We start from the raw sequence: 20,503 nt of genomic DNA, 5'->3' as shown, positions 1-20,503 counted from the left end.
CTGAAATAATAATAGAAAACAACACAGAGATATGGTCACAATTCTAAAATTCATCTCAGGTGAAAGTTTAAACGCGTTACCAGTGGCTTATCTCTTACAAACAGCATAGATCACATGATTCTTGCCGAAGGGCATTACCTGTGTGTGTCCATTTAATGAAGCAGAGATTTTTTTGCTTTCTGTCTGCATACTGTTGATATGGACATCAACAGGAGTCAAGCCAGGAGGGGGAGATGGAGCTGTGTGCCCGTAGGTGGGCACTCCAGACAACAAAATATTGGTTAATGTGGCTTGGGCAGTAGATGGAATCATAAGGTGTGGTATAGCAGAAAAACCTAAAACAGCATTTCATGAAGACAGACATTAGACAGGAATAAACTCAGAATCAACAAGCATTATTTTATTATTTTCAGTAACAACAAAAAAAGTCATTTTTGTTGCTGCAAACTGAGAATTCAATTTTGATACCTCTCTGTTAACAGGTTTAACAAATTACTATAAAAACATAGAAGAAGTATTAAAATGGAACAACATTTTAGAGAGTATTTAGTCCAAGCTCTTCACTGTACAAATGAGAAAACTAGCTAGATTTAGCATGTGCATATGACTACCAAGCAAACTTGTCAAACTAGAACATGCATTTCCTAATTACCAGGTCAGTGACCCTCGTGCACTTTTGCCACTGCTCCCTGCGCATCATGCCCTTTTTCCTGATCTGCTTGTCACGTTTAAAGATTACATATTACTTTTATGAAAATCTCACTGCTCTATTATGCTTCGTTTTAGCTGATTTACACTTTGGAGAATTTGTCTGGCTGCAGTATTCTTTGAACCATAGTTCTGCCCTACGGAAACGGAACCACTAGTAAATTTTACTGAAAAACTGATTAATACCTAAGAATACACACCTTTGATTGTACTTAAATAATACTGACCTGTGGCACTTGAAGTACTAGCAAGTGGAGGTGCCCACAATGTGGGGCTAGGGGTACCAGAACTCGGACTTTGCAAAGGACTGACTGAGCTATTAAGAGCATTCAAAAGTGAGTTCGGGGTTGTCGAAGTATTGAGAGATAAGGCAGTGGGTCCCAAAAGACCTGTAATGAATGAATGTAAAGTCAATACACATAAACTCAAGATTTAAAAATACAGATGGCATCAATACTGCCATTTGGAATGCACATCCATGTAGTCTGATATTTTCCAAATATAAGATATGAGTGACAGATTACCTTCTTTCACATATTCACATGAAATATTGCATGATACAACTCCAACACAGGACCCCACTTGCCTACAAACAGAAATGGAAGACAGATATGCCCAGACCAGGACAGTAGTCAGGGGCCTAGAGCACCAATCAGTTGCTTCATAATCACTTCAACTAGCCAGGATGAACAAAACTGTGCTCACGTGGAGACCCATTTTGTATTTCTCTGCCTAATTCACTTGTCACCTGCTTCCAAACAAACTCTTTTTAAACCACTTGCAATTAGCAGTGACTAGGGGACATTTTCCTGCAACAGAATATCTCCCTTCGGGTCCATTTGCAGAGGCTGGCCCACCCGGAATAGTTTTCATACCGTGTATGACTGTCCATACATGACGTCTTTGGGTCCATCTCAATGCGTATGAAGACTTTTCTCAGAAAAAAGAATTGTTTTTCCGCTTTTTGCTTGTTTTAAGGATTTAATCTTTGATTTAGTAATGAAATTTCCCTTCGGGCATTTCAAATATGTTCTAAAGTGAAATGTGAGTTTGTATAAATAAGTTCCCAGGAATACTTAAAGCATTAAGTATTAGAGGCTAGAGATAGCCATGAAAACATCTTAAAATTAAATCACTATGATCTTTGCTCACTTTTTTTCTCTCTAGTGCAGGAAGAACTCAGTTCCTGCTAAGTTGCCTGATTGGCATTTCCTGACTCACATGCGTTGCTGTGTTATTACAACTCTATTCAGAATCTCCAGTGGAAGGGACAACTTTGGGAGATTAGGGGCCAAGGGGGAAAATCTGTCTTTACTTGTAATGGTGTCTGGGCAGGGATACTTGGAATCTTAATCATATTATAACCATATTACATTTTTAAAAAGCAAGAAGAGCTATTAAAAATTTGAAAGACTGCTGAGAGTATTTTTTTCTGTCTCAACACTGAACTTGGTAGAATGATCTGCGAGGGTTATTGCATTAACTTTTTATATAATGGCTACTGAAAAATGTGCAAAAAGTAGTGAACCTAGAATAACTGTAACACAGCAATGAACTTCCTCCTACAAGATGGGAATCCGTAAATGAGGCAATACATATCACACCATGCCTATTCAGTGGCTCACCCTGCTTTCTTAAAGAACTAAAGCACCAAGATGATGTTGTTCTTTCATCTTTCTCTTCTTCACCTTAGATATAAATGCAGGTTGGTTTGTTTCCCATGGTGGCCGCAGGCTAGATCTCCTTTGTGTTTGGGCAAGGCAGGCCTAACCACTAGGACTGAGGGTTCTGCTTCCTTTCTCCTCCCCCCTCCCCACCCCTCATGCAAGTCTGCAATTACTTTTTGAAAAGCAAACTGGATAATCTTTATCTCTAGGGACTACTGGCAATATTGCAAATGCAAGAGAGAACAAACACATAAATTATAGTCAGCCGGCTCACTTCACTCTCAATGGCATTCTTAATTTAGAAGAACAAACACAGCCACCGAAAATACAACAGCCAGACCTTGATTACTTATGCCAAAATAAAAAGAATCTGGGAGACAGAAATCTATAGAGTCTAACAAAAAAATCAAAATGGATTGATTCGAGTTTTGTTGCTTTTCACCTGATCGTAGGGCCTGAAGAGGAAAAAACAGCCTTTAAAATGTAGCCCCAAACAGTAGAAAGAAAGGAAACTGGATAAGCAATCCCCCAGAGGCTGAGAAGGGCTATAATAATAAATTTTATACCTAGTCCAGTGAGTCCGAGGCCTGCGGAAGCTAAGATATCCAGGCTGGGACATGCCAGGCCGGCAGGGCATGATGCTGGGGATGGACTGGTTGCTATGGTAACCCCACTGCTTTCAAGTCCGAGGAGACATTTCCTTGCTTCATACATATTTAACGCATTTCGCTCAACACTTTTCACAATCACAGACTATGAAAACACATAATGAGAAAGAAAAAAGTGACATGCAAGTAGTCTACAATGAATTGGGGAGGGGGCTGAGAAATGAATATGGTAATAAGAATTCCACTCAGGGAGTGGATGAATGATGCTTTAACATCAACTGCAAATTCTAACCACGTATTTCCTAAGTTTACTCCTTTTGGTAAAACCATAAAATGTTAGCTACCATTTATTGGGTGTGTCCTGTGTCCCAGGCACTGTGATAGAAGCCGCACATATATTCTAATTCCTGCAAAACCTCATGGGGTGGAATTATTATTCATGTTCAGTGAGGACAAGGGCCTTACCCAAGGTCACAGCACAGCTGTGGAGGAGCAGCTAGAGGACTGGAACTTGGGTCCTTCTGTCTCTACAGCCCATTCTCATTTATATCCTCTTGTCTCTACATTAAAGCTTTCCCCCCTTTATCTCATCTTTACAAAACAAATCAAACATGTCACCATATACAGACTGCATAATAATAGTCACTTACATCTGACATTTACAGTCTACTAGTTAACTAATGGACCTTGAGGTACCACTCTTCCTCACTGATGACATACTTGTGGCAAAGCTTATAGTAAAATAAATTTCCAAACAATAAATCTTCTTTTTTTCTTCAATGGACTCATCTGGAAAATTGGAAATGTGAACCCAAGGGGGAAAGCCTCCAGTGGACAATAAAGAAAATGTGTGGCTGAGACAGCAGTTAAAGCAGTAGTCAGCCTCGGGGCCTGTGAGGCATAATTAAACAGCCCTGGATGCTGTAAGGCTTCAGAGTTCTCACTTAAAATCTCTTTTCCCCTGACCTCTGCTCACTTCTTGCTGAACTCCAGAAATCTTCCTGTGCCTGTCCATCTTTACATGCAAAGTCTCTTCTGACTGTATCTTTTCCTTCTGGTACGTACAGTGACTCTAGTCAACTCAAATTAGTAAAGTACAAAGCTTCCCAATACATAAAATTAATGTTCTATTCTCTAACTTTAAGCTCAATATATCAAGTTCATTTAGAATCAATCCTATCTTCTCCTTTAAAGTTTTCTTTTGAAGAAGGCATGATGCTTTTTCTTACGTTGGACACTAAATACCACATTATTTACATACAGACATAATTGTATATAGTAATACATGTTATACATGTACCATATGCATACATGCATATATGATAAAATTCAGTTTAGAAATTTTAAAAATGGAAGGCACAACTGTTTGGTGTTTTACCTGCTATAATTAAAAATATACATAAATGTTATCATTTAGTACATGTTATTATGCAACTTGGTTTTTTTTTTTTTTTTTTTAATTTTTGGCTGCTTTGGGTCTTTGTTGCTGTGCACGGGCTTTCTCTAGTTACAGCGAGCGGGGGGTTACTCTTCGTTGCAGTGCGCGGGCTTCTCACTGCGGTGGCTTCTCTTGTTGCAGAGCATGGGCTCTAGGCGTGCGGGCTTCAGTAGTTGTGCCTCGTGGGCTCTAGAATGCAGGCTCAGTAGTTGTGGCACACAGGCTTAGCTGTTCCACGGCATGTGGGATCTTCCCAGACCGGGGCTCAAACCTGTGTCCCCTGCACTGGCAGGCAGACTCTTAACCACTGCACCACCAGGGAAGCCCACAACTTGCTTTTTTTATTCAACACCATTCTTGTCCTTTGGCTTCTGATACAAAGGTTTCTTCAGCATGTATAAGTAGAAGTGCATCACTGAGGGTAGGGTATCCGTGTTTTCAGTGTGAGCAGATGATCACAAGTTGCTTTTCAAAGTGGCTGTATCAACTTACATGCTTTAATGTAGGAAAACTCCTCTTTCCTCAAACTCTCACTAGCACTTAATAACGCCAGAATTATCCCATTAAACTTTGCAGCATCTTAGAGGAGAAGTTCCAAGAAGGCTGAACTGGAGATACTTCATTATTTAAAGTATACATGACAGGGCTTCCCTGGTGGCGCAGTGGTTGAGAGTCCGCCTGCCCATGTAGGGGACACGGGTTCGTGCCCCGGTCTGGGAAGTTCCCACATGCCGCGGAGCGGCTGGGCCCGTGAGCCATGGCCGCTGAGCCTGCGAGTCCGGAGCCTGTGCTCCGCAACGGGAGAGGCCACAGCAGTGAGAGGCCCGCGTACCGCAAAAAAAAACCCCAAAACAAACAATAAAGTATATATGACAGACAATGGCGCCTATTCTTTAAATCTCCAGGGCTAGCACAGTGGCTCACAATTAGTAAGTAAACTAAGTATTTTTTTAATTGCCTTGGATGTGTACACATACACATATGCACATAACACAACATTTATTTAGCCTTACCAACTCTCTGGCAAGTTAGTAACGTTTAAAGTTACCAGATTGCAAATTAATAAGAAAATGTTTTCTCTTTCCTTCCCATATATGTCATTAAAATGATGGTTACAAATGGACTCCAAAAACCAACATATATATTAAAAAAAAAGATCAGTAATGAATGCTGTTACAAATTTACATTTATATAAAATAACTAAATATAATATATAACGATGTATATTATATAGAATATTTAGTTCCATGTATATGCAAATACACATTTATATGAAAATAACACTATACAGAACGTGAGGTGATGCATGGCTCTCTTTGGGCCCAGACTCCGAACCAACCTTGCTCGGCTGTTTTGGCTTTGGTTTAATACTGATGAAGACGTCGAGCTGCTCCATCAACTGAGCAATGAACTGTGGGTCAACTTCAATTTCTTCCTTCATATCAAACATTAGCACAAGAGGAAGACAACCCTAGGAAATGTCACAGTGGAAAGGGTGAGAGGTAAAAAAGTTACTCATTTAAACATCCAATAATTTCACATGCCTACAGATAATACAATCTTTTATAGATTTAAAGAGTAAACCAAAGTATTCAGCTAAATTATATACCTTCACATAGCTTAGAAGGCTGGTGTGCAAATAATGTTGAGGGGTAGAAACTATTTTTTGGATGACAAAAACATGTGCCTTACGTTTATTTTTGGCCCTGAATTCTTTATCTACTCTCCACCTTGGAAAATTCCTCCATTCTCTGACTTCAGTTTTGTTAGTGACACCAGAAACTAGATTCTCAGCCACATCAAGGATACTAATCTTGTGCCCTGGCTCAAAAACTTACAGTGGAGGCTTTTTATTGTCTCCTGAATGAAATCTAAACATGTATCAGCCTTTAAAAATCTCCACATTTCAGCTCGGCTTTGCTGGTGCAATCACAGGTTTATGTGTACATGTCTGCCCCTTCCTCCAGGCTAGACCAGCCTCTTGACTATCTTTTAAACAGGTTCTGACATTGGTATCTTAACTCATCAAAAGGCTTCTTTGCCAACCCAATTCCTACTCCTCTTCTGACACAGCTCAAACCTTACCTCCTTCCTGGAGTAAAATGCTACTATCACCCCTTCTTTTCACTATCTCACTCTTTAGCATGGCAGAGTTTAGCACTTTTTTTCTCTGATGTTGTCTCCCTGGCCCCTAATCTACTTAGTATAGGAACCAGATCCCATACATTTTTACGATGTACAGATTGATGGATTTGTACATAATTATCAGAAGAAATTACCATCAAACATACTAGAATTAAAATGAAATCACCAAGTTCCATTTCTCGTCTGGATAAGTGATGTTTATAAGCACACTGCTATAAAAAAATGGTGATGGTATTTATTTATTTATTTTATTTATTTATTTTTTTGCGGTACACGGGCCTCTCACTGTTGTGGCCTCTCCTGCTGCGGAGCACAGGCTCCGGACGCACAGGCTCAGCGGCCATGGCTCACGGGCCCAGCCGCTCCGTGGCACCGTGGGATCTTCCCGGACTGGGGCACGAACCCGTGTCCCCTGCATCGACAGGCGGACTTTCAACCACTGCGCCATCAGGGAAGCCCGGTGATGGTATTTAAAATGTAAGTTAAAGCCATTTAATTTATCTCTCCCTCATGTCTTTCAGTATTGTTTAATAATATGTCTCACTGCACACCTGTATTTTTGGCAGGTGTGATCAAAGTATGAATATGAATTCATAACTGTGCTGATGGCTTGAAAAGTTTACTAACTCAAAATAATATCTAAAGAACTTGAAAAGCACAGAAAAGAAAATATGAAGAGTAATCATAATAATCTTTGAATACAAATATGCTCTCTAACTAGCCATATATTAAAAGTAGCCTAAGTAAGCCTGGCTTTTAAGAAAATTAAAAATTAATTCTTAAAATTATATATTATAATCCTTAATGATTATAACAAGTTCTCATCTGTCAGAGGAATGGAATCAACAATACAAATCTGGATCTTCTGAAAGTTTCTCAAGAACAGATTCTGCAAGTTAATAACAGCAAATGTCACACCTGAAGTTTATGGATTCAAATGTCACTAAAGGTCTAGCCTGAACAGGAGAATATAATGGTGTTTTTAATAAGAATATTTGTGAGTCCACAGTATTTCAGTCCATTTTGTTACTATTCAATCTACACACTGGGTTTTTAAATGAATATAGGAAGGATAGAAATATTGAAAATTATAAACTGGAAGCAGTAATAAGTTATATAACTGTTATTTTTCTTCAATGCATGACACTCAAATTCATGGCTTAAACAGCATTTTTAAAATTTTATCAGAGATTTATGAAATGCTCAAATGTTTCATGCTACCAAAATTTACATCTTTGAGGGTAAAATTTTCAATGTGTTAATTTTTAACTTTTCTGTTTAAACAGAAGACTTCTTTGGCTAACACAAACTAATACTACACATTAAATAAAAATAACCATCTTCAAACTAATATTACACGTCAAATAAAAATAAGCACCTTGCACAAAATACAGCCAGTTATTTCAATGTAACCTCTTCTGTTGCTTAGTGTAAGTTAAAAAAATACTAAAAGGAAATTACTCACCTATCTATTGAAATTAAGTCTGTGAGGCACTATGTACCTTATTCTTTTATTTCCTTTTACCAAGTAAGTTGCTTATTTGACCAGGATTTCAAAGTGCTTCCATAAATACCACATTGGTACAGTACGGGCAGCAACAAACACTGTACCCAAAGAGGTAAAAAAAAAAAAAAAAAAAATCGTACCATTAACTTCAGTAAACCTACCATGAGATATTGCCTTGCAAGACAGACAGACTCAATGGTGCCCTGGAGGTAGACGGTGGATTTCTTTTGTGGATTACTGGGATCGGGAAAGTGGATCTGAGCACCCGTTCTCTGCATGATATGTTTGATGTTGCTTCCATTCCGACCCATCATAAAGAGATGATGCTGAGCTGCGATATCTAGTTGCGTGCTCACGGGGATAGCTGACGCCAAGCTCCCGGCGAGATGTTCCAATAGCATGGCAGTTCCTTCCTAGAAGAAAAGGGTGGGAAAGAAGTAGGCCTATACAGTAACTGTCCACGTTGAAGGGAAAGATTCTACTGCACTTCTGACAGCTATGGAAAAACTCAACACATTCTAAGAACCAGAATGTACTATGAGAAAAAATTCTGGAAAACAAATTACTTTTAAAATCCTTTAAAATAAAACTTGCGTGATTTGTACACCTACAATGTTCGGAATTACCTAAACCACTTACCTTCACAGCACTTGTGTTATTCTGAGACCCTCGTACTATCACAGTAGCACCATACATTCGGGACCGCTGTTTAAATGACACTGAAATGTTGTACGTCTGTGATATGTGCTGAATAGAGGGGGAATTAGGATCGGGCACTGGTTGAAGAATTCCAGCGATCGGCAGCTCAAACATCAGCACCAAAGGAAGCAGCTCCTAAAATGGAATTACAGAACCCAGGGCAGATAGTTAAGTCATTGTACATTTAGAGATGTGTGTAGTTCATTCATTCTTTTCTGAAGATGGAATTTTAAAACATAATGCTTTTATTACAGCCACAAGCTTGGGTAGACGATATAAAGTTTTTTAAATGAAAGGAGCCTTTTGTGAAACCTGAGAGTTGGTAACTTAAGCTGCCTGTGGCATTTTTCCTCAGGCGTCTTTTTGATCATTTCAAAATCATCAGAGAAATCAAGCCAGATAAAATCCAGAACGTCTCTAAGAAACACCTCTGATACATTAATACAATTTCTGTCACTATTTCCTACATGTTGAACATACGATTTGGTTATAAATTGATAAATTATGGTATTTTTATTGTCTTATAATGCAGACATCGCTGACATTGATTTACAGTACTAAAGGTAATAAATAGTTACCCGAATTCTAACTCGGGCCGATTCTACTCCTGCCGGTTGTCCTGCTATAGATACCTGCAAAAAAAGAAAACACAGAGTTAGATTTATTGTACTTGAACCCACATCTGCTTTCCCAGTTATCTATACCCTGACTACTCAAAGTGTCATCCAGGATAAAATAGCATCGCCTATCTGGGAGTTTGTTAAAGATGAGGGATCTCAGGCACCAACCCAGAGCTACTTAATCAGAATTTGGATTTTAACAAGCTCTGGTGATGTGTGTCAACTGAACAACGTCACCTCCTGGACTTAGCTAAAACCTCCCAGCCCCCACGAGCCCATCCTGCCCTCTTCACAATTTCTCGTGTTCACTGCGTTTTCTCCCTTTTTATAAAAACTCTCTGAATACGAGATGTGCAATGATAGTGCCACACTAAGTTCTCAAAATAATGAACTCCTTCATGCTAGCTGGCAAAAAAACTGCTGCTCCAACAGCCCTCTCCTGGGATCTCCTAGGCTTTCCTATGATCCATCAACTAAAGAATTACTCTTGGCGTTAGGGCAAGGGGGTGGGGCTCCAGGACAGTGCTCTCTCATGGGCCATGCCCATGCCGTATCAGCCATCAAATATTTTGATTACTGCTCTTGCTTTTTACCATGGCTTCCTATCTAGTTCTTTATGTATGTGTCCCACTGTCACCATTAGTCCCCACAGAGAAAAAACTATATCGTATTCATCTTTGTGGCCAACAGTTTCTATATTGTGATTAGAGGAGAGAAAACTTCCAAATAACACAAAGAACACCATCTGTTCTTCAAGTACTGACAGCGTTTTCATGTAGACAGGTGAGTTCCATTTGTTTCCAAACACAAGAACGAGAAAAAAATGTGTATAAAACAGAGCCATAATTCAGTCAATGTGAGGAAGTCAGACACTCATACATTGCCTCTCAGAAGTTGCTCCAGTGTAGCCTGGAGGACCACCTGGGCGATGCTGCAGACAGAATCCCAGCTATCAGTAGGTGCCTGGACTAGGCAAGCTTTCAGGTCCTTTCCTAACTCACATGCCTTCCGAGCCTTTCATAGGGACTTCGTTTTATGTTGCCATGATATCCTTCCCTGTCTTCTACAAACCATTTAGAGATCAAGCATTTATGGCCCATCTACAACTCATCTCTTTAAAAAGGAAGAGCACCTTCAGTCTCCTTGGAGAGGGACATACAATCCCTACTAAATGCCATCTTCACGATTACTCTTTTGCTCTCATCTCCCAAAAAAGTCATGCATACAGAAAATTCAAGCTTTAATTTGTCCCATAAAAGTTCACGTGAAAAGACAAAGCACCTGGTTGCTTTTTTCTGCTTGATTATTCCTGTTGGAATCTGGAAAGTGGATGTGGCATCCTGTTTCTTCCATTACCTTCTTAATATTGTTGCCACCTTTGCCGATTACATGAGAATGTTCTGTATGTGAAACATCCATCTTCAAGGTGACCCGATTGCTCTACGTGGAAATAATGTATTATTTCTTGATGCATGAAAACGGAAGGAACAACTCCTAAAAACCACTTTTCCCCCAAAGGAATAGGACTAACTAAAAGTGACCCAGTGGAAAATCTTACATTTCTTAATAAGATCATCTTAATCTATAAATTTTTCAATTTCTATCTATTTCTCCTTGGCTAATAAAAAAGAAATTTCCATTTAAAGACAGATTTGTCAGAAAAAATAGAAAGATATACTTTTTACCAAGATAATTTTTGGGACAGTAGTATTTAAGTAAAATTAGGTATAATTATAAAAAAATTACTCATTTTTCCTTTAATAGATATTATTCATGAAACAGAATTCAAATAACTAAAAACAGATGAAAACAATTACAAGAGTGAATACATGTATGTTAGTAGAAACGTTGAACAATAATAGAAAACTAGAAATAACAATAAAATTCAAAATGGAATAAAAAAGTATTTACAAACATTTCACAACTTCTCTATCACCGTATGTCAAATTTTACAAAGTAGATAAATTATTCTTGCCGGTAGGAGTAAGAGTGAGGAAGATACCACAAAGTATGCATCTCTAGCAGTAAAAAGGCTTAAGAAAACCAATACGGAGTGTAAGATTTGTTAGTTACATTAAAGCAAAATGTAAAATTCTAAAACATAATGAATAATTACAGTCAGACTGGAATCCATGTATTTAATTTGGGAAAATGCAGTGCTATAAAATTATAAAGACTGAGATGAAATGTTTTCTCATTTATAAAATTGATATTGAAATTCTTCAGCCCTTACAAAGTAAAATTAAAAAGTCAAATACGACAAGATGTTAAAAATATCAATAGGTTTACATTTTCTGAATTCTTAAATTTTAGACTTATATCCATTAAATACTTTGGATTTTAAACTTAGTTCTTCTTTTAGTTTATCCTCTAAAAAGAGAAAAAAAGATATCCTTTTTTGGATGTCCTAAAATATTTAATAATTATGAGGTGAATATTTCTTAAAAATTAAACAAACAACAACAAAAAGGAACAGGAAAGGAAATAAAGAGGAAGAGATCAGAAACCATTTCAGTGAAATACCAGGTGGCAAAACAGTGGTTAAGAGCCAGACAGCCTGGATTTGAATCCCACCTCCCCACTTTTCAGCTATTGGATCCTGTGCAAATTCCCTAATATCTCTGTGCTGATAGTTATAAGGATTAAACCAATTAATATTTGTAAAGGGTGTAGCTAAGTGCCTGGCATATAGTAAGTGATTTTGACGTGTTTATTAAAATAAATTCTCACAAACGAGTATACATTTTTACATATTTTAATTTCTCTATTGTCTCTCTCTACATATACTTGTAGAGAGACAGAATGTACAAGACAAATTGTGAATTTCATGCCATCACACACACAGAGCTATACAGAAGATTATTCTGGTTTTCTACTGATATCGTAAAGGTAAATATGCTAATTCTTGCAATCTTTATTACTTTCCTATACTAATCCGGGTCAATATTTTTTAATATATATCTATATGGGGGGGGGAGAGAGAATATTATTCAATTACCCAGCATGAGAGAACCTATTCAAATTTTAAACAGAACTTTAATCCACTGTAGAATCACACGTGCTTATTTCAAAACCCACCATTACTTTCTCCTGGTTTCTCTTCTCCAAATGGTTCTTTCACAACAGCATGAAGTAGCCCTTGCAGAGACAAGGTTCTGACATCTGAGTGTCCTTAACATTCACTTACTTTTGTGTCTAAGACAGACATGATCATTTCCTTGGCTTCCTTAACATCTTCTTTCTTTCCAGAAACCTTAATATGAGGATCTGTAAGAAATCAAAAACAAAGGACTCATATGAAACTCCCAGGCTCTGTTTTAAAACTGCTGTTACACTATAAGAAAAGAGATTACATAATAAATTTAATATTTGATTCATTCTAGGTGTGTTGTCACTGTAATAAAAACAGGAATATGGAAAATACCCAAACCGTGCATTTATCGATGCTTTTCTTCCTTCTGAACACTGGCTGACCTATTTAAATTTAATTGCAAAATATCATATTATTATTATTATTATTATTATTTTTGCAGTACGTGGGCCTCTCACCGTTGTGGCCTCTCCCGTTGCGGAGCACAGGCTCCGGACGCACAGGCTCAGCGGCCATGGCTCACAGGCCCAGCCGCTCCGCGGCATGTGGGATCTTCCTGGACCGGGGCACGAACCCTTGTCCCCTGCATCGGCAGGCGGACTCTCAACCACTGCGCCACCAGGGAAGCCCCATATAATTATTTTTAAACGAGTAAAGAATCTATAAATTCAGTTTATTAATTCATCTCTTGCTACATTCCAGGCCCTGTTCTAAGGCTTGAAATGCATGGACTCATTTACTCTACACCACAGTTTTGTGAGGTTGTTCACAGAGGAAACTAAGGCACAGAGCAGTTTAGTAACTTGCCCCAGAAAACCATTCAGGGCTTGTTTACTGTAATCCAATGTCTTCCAACTCTGGATTCATACTTTAAACCATGTGATAATTTAGAAGATATTCTTACCAATCAAGGTTAATAGAAAAAAAACCTTAATCTTCATTCAGGAATATTGAATATTTATTCAGAATTAGTACTACCTGACTAAATGTCTGCTATGTCTATTGCTTATTAGTGCCAGGGAATGTTGCACAGGAAAGCATTCATTCATTCAGCAAATATTTTCTGAACCTCTACTATGTACCAGGCACTATTCCAGGGGCTGGGGGATATGTTAGTGACAAAAAAAGACCCTTGTCTGCATGAAGCTTACAGTCTTGTGCAGGGAGGCAAAAATCAATCAAATAAATAAATGACCTAGTATACTAGAAGGTAAATATTATGACAAAAAGGAAAAGGAGAACAAGATGAAGGATCGAGAAGATCAGCTGTGGACGGGGCAGGGGCATCAGGCCACACTGAGAAAGGAAGGCTTAAAGGGCGGGAGGCAGCTGGCCAAGCTCTCCTACTCCTGTAGGAGACATCAGAGCCAACGCCTGCGTGGGGACGTGCCTCTTGGGTTCTCTCTTGAATCAGGTTTTCAAGTCTCCCCAACTATCTGAGTGTTTTATTACCCCACAGGTCAGCCTGACAGAGACCAAGACCATCCTGGGGGGTAAGCTGAACGTTCTATGCGATTAGCTTTAGTGAGAAAGCTGAGTAACAGAGAACGCATCATCATCTCCACCACCATCGTTAATAACGCCAAGCTTACTGACTGCTTACAACATACTGCCTTCTCTGCTGAGTACACTTCATAGACTCAAGTCAACGACAGAGTCAGCCAGTGTTTGCTGAGCAACTTTCACAATTAGCAAGCAGTTCTGCCTGAGTCCTTCTAAACCAGGACGAACTAGGATAAGAAAGTAAACTGACCTGGTGTAGATTTTATCGAACTACACGTGCATCCTCATATTGTGATTTAACCTATCCATCTCTACCTCACAGTCATCAAGGCCATGACCTATAAGGTGTGATTGGAAGATGGAGGGAGAGAGACAGAGAAAGGGATGAAGGATGGGAAGAGGGAGGAAACCATTTTCTAAAGCTCCCCGTTCTTAGGACAGGATGGGGCAATCCTCGTCAACAAGAGTGCACGTGGAGCCTCAGAGTTCGGGAACGTCTGGCCTCCTGGGGAGGCCTCCCAGCAGCAGGGCCTAATCGGGGACGGTGCCCTCACCTCCGGCCCCCGGCCTCTCCCCAGACTGTGTCTCCTGGTGGCTGCTCCTGGCTCAGGCACTTTTCCTTAGTCTGTTCTTTAATCCCTCCTTCTGACAGTTGCCCTGTCAAAGGGATGTTGTGAAGATCAAAGACCTTAATGCTGGTTAAAACTTTCTAAAGTGTTTAAGCATCAGGTATTACGAGGCGAGGGGCTAAATAAACGTAGGGCAAAATGGCTGTCCAACCACCACAAGCTGGGAGAGCCTCCGCGCTATTGCTGCATGATGTGGCGTCCGCTCGCTCCTTCAGGCGTCCTAACAGGGACCGCCTTTTCTGTGCAAGACTCTCGCCAACCTTAGCATACTTAAGTAACCAAACATTCTCTTTAATAATTCTTATTATATCCATTATGGCTCCTAGAGGCAATATTTACATAAAGAGCTGTCTACATTCAAAATTTTGGTCTCAACTCTCTTGAACTTTGGTTTGAATTACTGTAGGCTCTGACATTAATGTCTACCAGAAATGCTCACTGCTGCAGTGGGAGATTAGAGCTTGGTGCTGCTGTAGTCCAGACTCACATGTCTGCTCATCAGACTCACTTGTAGCACTTACTAAAATATAGGTTCCTGGGTCTCCAGGACCTGGCAATCAGCATTTTATTGTTTTCCCAAGTGATTCCTAAATCAAGAATAGGACACAGCAGATCAAGCCACATAAAACGTGTAACTGTAATCTCTTACGTATCAGCCAAGTATATATAACATAAAATGCTTCTATAGGAAAAAAATGTATTTTCTCACAAAATAAATTAACACTATGTGCTGAGTGGTATGATAATCTGAAAACCTATTACTTTACAGGCTGGATAATCACATTAAAATTCCTATGCATCTGTAGAGAGACAGGAAACCTCAGATCCAATTTAAGAAGGAATTTGATTTTCCACCATCTCTGCATCAAAGGAACAATAAACAAAATAAAAAGCAAAAGACTCAATTAAAATAGATGTATACATTTTATTTCAAGGTGAAACAGCACCATCTAGTGGCCAAAAATATAAACTATCGATGGACACAAGAGAGAGAGACAGTAGTCACCAACAGCATCAAACTGTCTCCAGGACCCAAATCAGCACTCATTTGGAAAATGGTGCTTTAAATAATCAAGTCTCGTAAGTACAGAACAAAACATGACAAAATTCCGGTTTAGATTGCTGAAGTAGCCTGTAGTATTGTAGTTTTCATTCCCTCTTTGCCCTTGCTTAAAAGGTATCTACAGGATGTGAGTGGGCTCTTCTTCCAGGTTGAACTTAATGCGCTCATCTCAAATCCTGAAATACTGTTCTCTGCTTTCAATAAGTGCTACAGTTTACCCTTCAAGCTTGTCCATGTAGCACCACAAGGGACTAAGGTTTCATTCAGACCCATTCTGGAAATACTTGATGGAGAGATGAAAAATCAAAGTATGAACTATATTAATAAACATAAAAACAAGGAAAAGAACTGTTAGAAGATGGTGGAGAAACAGGAAATAAGTAGGCAGTCTCCTCCTCCCCAAAACTAACTGCTTTGAAGGACAACTCTGATTTGGGCATGAAAGTTTTAAGACATTGCTCTAAAAATAATATTGACTGCTGTTGAATCAACCCTCAAGCTCTCTGAACACAGGAATTGTCTTAACTGGTTTTGTAACTTCCACAGTTCAAAATAAGTAGTAGATACTCAGTAAACTGTTGCGGACTAGATTGACGGCGCCCCTATTTTTGGAGATGGGAAAATACAGAGGGAGGAGCTCCAAATCTGTGGAAAGAGCTAAACCTCACAACCAAGGTGACCGTACGTCCTGCACTTCCCAAAATATTCCCAATAGTTTGAATTTCAAATATTCTGATTTCAGTACCTCTATAAAAATACAGAGAACTGTCAGATATTCATCCAGATTTTGGGTTTTTAGATTCCTGTCCCATCAACCTGCTCTCATCTCTCTGGTGTCATCCTATGAAGACCAGACAGTGATCCAACCTTCAATAAGTAATATGAAGCTGTACGGACATGGGTATGATATGGGTATTTTATATGTGTACCCTGCAAAAGAGCTAAACCTTTGGGCGAAAAGAGGTTGTTTTACGACTCCATGTGGAAATTCATAAGGACTTGGTAAGGCAACAAATGTTTTCATAAGAACATGCTAAAAACCGTATTGTCAGAAAGATAAATATTTCAAAGAGTTGGGATGTTTATACGAGCTTAAATTATGGTTTTAAAAGATTATCTCTTCAAACTCTGGTTTCTCCTCTTCTGGTTTTCTATCCTTGGAAACATTCCCATTCCTGGAAGCATTAGTGAATATTTTATTGTCTTTGCCTTCTCTCCTCAAGATTAAATATCCTTTCCGTTTCACTCCTATCCCACAGCAAAAATCTATAGAGAATACTCATGTTAAGCATTTCATTGTATTTATTATGCTACAGAAAGTAAGATACTACTGACACATGATGAATTTAAGCCATCAATGTTTCACCAATGATCTATTTGTAACTACTTTCCTGCCTCAGAAAAATTCGAAGCAATGCTTTCATTCTCAGCACGTTCTCTTGGAGAGAGAAAATAATAGAAAATCCCTTGTTTGACTAAACTCACTCCTCCCACCCTCAACACCCCAAAATAAAAGACATCATATTAAAATTGGTTTTTTTGTTTATGGGGAAAAGTTCTGTATCATGGCCTAAAATCAGGATGGCTTTTGGTACATTTATGCATATAAACAAAAGTGTCAAACTGGCCTTAAATCCATAAGAAGAGACCACTGGACAGAATTCACTTTCTCCTGGCTTGGAACTCTTTTCACTTTTATTTCATGTTCTTCCTAAAGAGTCTTAGCCTTTAAACCTGTCTAACCAAGGACACTGGCTGGGGCCAGGTCTGTCAACACTGTTAGGAGTGGTCAGTGTTGACAGGCAGAGAATTTCAACTTCCTCCGAAATTCCCTCCAACCACTGGGACTATATCCTCTGCTGGCAAGTAGTATGGCCAAATGTTTTATGTAAGGAAGACTCTGGCTTTAGAGTAGGAATTCTGTCGAACAGCCAATATACATGGTCTCAGAAAAATCCCCACACATCTCAAGGGCACTGGCTGACTTGGATCACATAGGGAGATGCTAGGAAAAGAGAGCAAATACCACAGAGAAGGGATTAAGTTTCAATATCTTCTACCTAGGCTACAGATTACCTTCATGTTGTGGGGAGAATACGTGGATTCTACTGCCATGACACTAAGTTCTGAATTCCGATTCAGCATAAACAAGCTTTGTTACCTTGGAAAGATCACTGAATCTCTGGAGTATACCTTCTTCCAAAAAAAAAAAAAAAAAAATGAGGGAGTTTGATCAGATCATTTTTACACTGTCTTATCAATCTGAATTTCTTTGGTGTAAAGCAGTACTATCGGGTTCTTAACTAAAACTAACCTCATAAACAGGTGTATTTTCCCTTTTTATTGGTATCTCATGAAGTGGCTCACACCAAAGACACCACCGTCTAAATGTTTCCAAGAACCTGAAGATGCAGGGAGCCACAAAAATGTGTCTGAAATTGCAACCTGCTTCTAAGTGGAGGAAGATGAGCTTCACAGACGGCAGCTCAGGCTTTCCTTTTGTTCGGTGCACCCTAGGAATGCGGAATTGTGTATCAAAGCAGGTGAAATTCAGTGCTCACCCCACTGCCACCTCCTGCAGAAGGTGCTTGTAGGCATATAAGAAAGGCAGTGACGACCACAGAGGGAGATGGGATTCTACCTCAAACCCTACTGAGCCATGTCACCATTCAAAGTTAGACACCATCCAATACGTCTGCTATTTTGATCACTTTTCCTTTAGGCTGGAAAGTCGCTTTGCTGATCAGCGAAAGTGAACTAAACTTACAGTCAGCTGGCCACAGCCCTTATTTTTCTGTGAAATTAAAGAGTTTCCCTCTAACTTCTTGAGAAACAGGCTTTCCTTTTTAGACAAAAATGTGATACGGGTCAAATAACATAGCAATATCACTTTTTTTGAAGTAAAGATATATATTTTATCAAGAGATAGGGAAAACCTGAATTGACTCATTAAACCTGACTGGAAATGACTTTAAAAGAACCTAACAGAGTAACAGGAAATCAATGCACTTTAAGCTTATTTTGTAGCCAGTAATACAGACTCCAGATTATTTCAAGGAATGCTCCTTTGACAATAAGAATTCCAATAAACTGAGTTAGAATAAAAATAAAAGAGCAAGGAGTATATTTGGACAGGGGGTGGAAAAGCCCAAGCTCTAAGTACTTAAGGCAAAATGTTGGTGGACAGCCGTAACAGTCAAATATTATAACTGGGCATAAGAGGAACAAACCCACCTGCTGCAGGCATTCCCTAAACCCACCATGCTGCTTTAGGATATGGCGTAAGCTCATCCTTATTTACTTTGTTTTAAAACAAAAAATTAATCTCTTTACTACTCAACTAGAAGAGAAGAGGGATGGACAGTGGGACATGAAAAAGTAAATGTATTTTAAATTAAAAAACCTAGTTTTCACAAGAAAAAAATATTTCCACTGGTACCCACCATCAGTTTATATACCATGATGCCGCTAGACAACTTCCTATCAAAATGCCATTTGGAAGAATGAAACAATACTCAACAGAGAAAGTGCATTCTGGACTTTACAGTGGCATGAATGACACAAGCAAATCAAAAGACAAGGACGTATGGCAAGTTCCTCAAGACAATTTTCAGTTCAACTATTCGGCAATGATTGGAATGAAGTGCCCTCACCACTGTGGTAATGAGCACTTCAAGCAAGTTCTTGCTGAACACAAGGAAGGGTGTGTTCACATACCAAGATGGACCACATGGACTCTTTATCAAGTTGGTAGGAAAGAGCTATCAGCCTGAGAAGATCCAAACCTGGCTAGAAGATATACAAGAGCTTTTGCGGATGAAATACCAGCATTTCCAACAAAATCAGCAAGAAAAGAATTCAAAATACAACAATAATGCTGTTATAATTGTCCTCTACTGATGTTTCAACTTTAGGAGTAAATAAGGCATAAGAGAGGAAGGAAGTATACCAGGCACCTCTTTCTTTTCTGTTAAGATTTCTGTTATGTGCTTTATCAAAGCTATTTATTTAATCAGAAAGAGAGTTTTAGGAGCTCAGTAAAAACGCAGAAATAATCTCAGAGAAAACTAACGACATGCAAACAAAGTATAAAGCAAGCTCGAAGCATAAGAGATGAGAAAATCAAGGACAGATGTATTTGAGGAGTCTGAGCACTGGGAAAGGGTTACTGACCTTGTTTTATCAACCCCCTTATCTTACGCAGTGTAACCTGAACTGCACGCGTAACTGCAGAGTTGCTGTTCAGGTAGGGCGAGGGAGAAAAAATCCAAAGCACAAGAGAAATCTCACTTTGGAATATGGAGGGTAAAAAAAGAAAGTTAAAAACACAAAGCCTAACTCAATTAGTTTCCTGAAGCCTTTGGCATCTGAGCTCTATACTTCAGAAGTAAGTAAGAGGACTCTGAGTAGACAGAGGAAAGGAAACTAAGTGCCAGGAAGAGATCTGGAATCGTGTGAAGCGTTGGTACAAACAGGTCTACAGCACGCATGAGCAGTTCTTGGTTACTCCGAGAGAGAACGTTCACATTTGTATGGACAACTCTTGTGACAGCAGGAACAAAGCCCAAGCCGCAGGGCATGACCAAAGCAATAATGCAAGGACCCGGGAGGAGGAAGGGGCATGTAAAAGAGAGCTGGACTGAATACCGGCCCTCTGGAGTGCAACTCGAGTTCCAGTCCGATACTCAGTGGTCCATTTGATAGAAGAGGGAGCACTGAAGTGGAGACGGAGGCTTGTGGCAGGATAAAGCATCCCCAGGAAACTACATTGAGATAAAAGCAAGTTATGCAAGAATTTCTCAGAGCCAGAAGTGACTAATCTTCA

General features: G+C 39.2%; 1 protein-coding gene across 1 annotated transcript in view; it reads right to left on the bottom strand.

Annotated features, from left to right (window-relative positions):
* BICC1 (BicC family RNA binding protein 1) overlaps positions 1-20,503 on the bottom strand; it is a gene marked incomplete at its 5' end in the record, with an annotated part of 124,064 nt that overhangs the window by 38,199 nt on the left and 65,362 nt on the right. Inside the window, 9 exons of the mRNA XM_060126941.1 lie at positions 139-335; positions 936-1,097; positions 2,942-3,128; positions 5,761-5,892; positions 8,235-8,486; positions 8,713-8,907; positions 9,351-9,404; positions 10,674-10,832; positions 12,580-12,659. Coding sequence (XP_059982924.1) covers positions 139-335; positions 936-1,097; positions 2,942-3,128; positions 5,761-5,892; positions 8,235-8,486; positions 8,713-8,907; positions 9,351-9,404; positions 10,674-10,832; positions 12,580-12,659 — 1,418 coding nt within the window. The remainder of the gene's footprint in view (positions 1-138; positions 336-935; positions 1,098-2,941; positions 3,129-5,760; positions 5,893-8,234; positions 8,487-8,712; positions 8,908-9,350; positions 9,405-10,673; positions 10,833-12,579; positions 12,660-20,503) is intronic.

Source organism: Lagenorhynchus albirostris, chromosome 16 (genome assembly GCF_949774975.1).
Source record: "Lagenorhynchus albirostris chromosome 16, mLagAlb1.1, whole genome shotgun sequence".
NCBI classification, from domain to species: domain Eukaryota; kingdom Metazoa; phylum Chordata; class Mammalia; order Artiodactyla; family Delphinidae; genus Lagenorhynchus; species Lagenorhynchus albirostris.
This window is presented reverse-complemented; position numbering and strand designations above follow the sequence as displayed.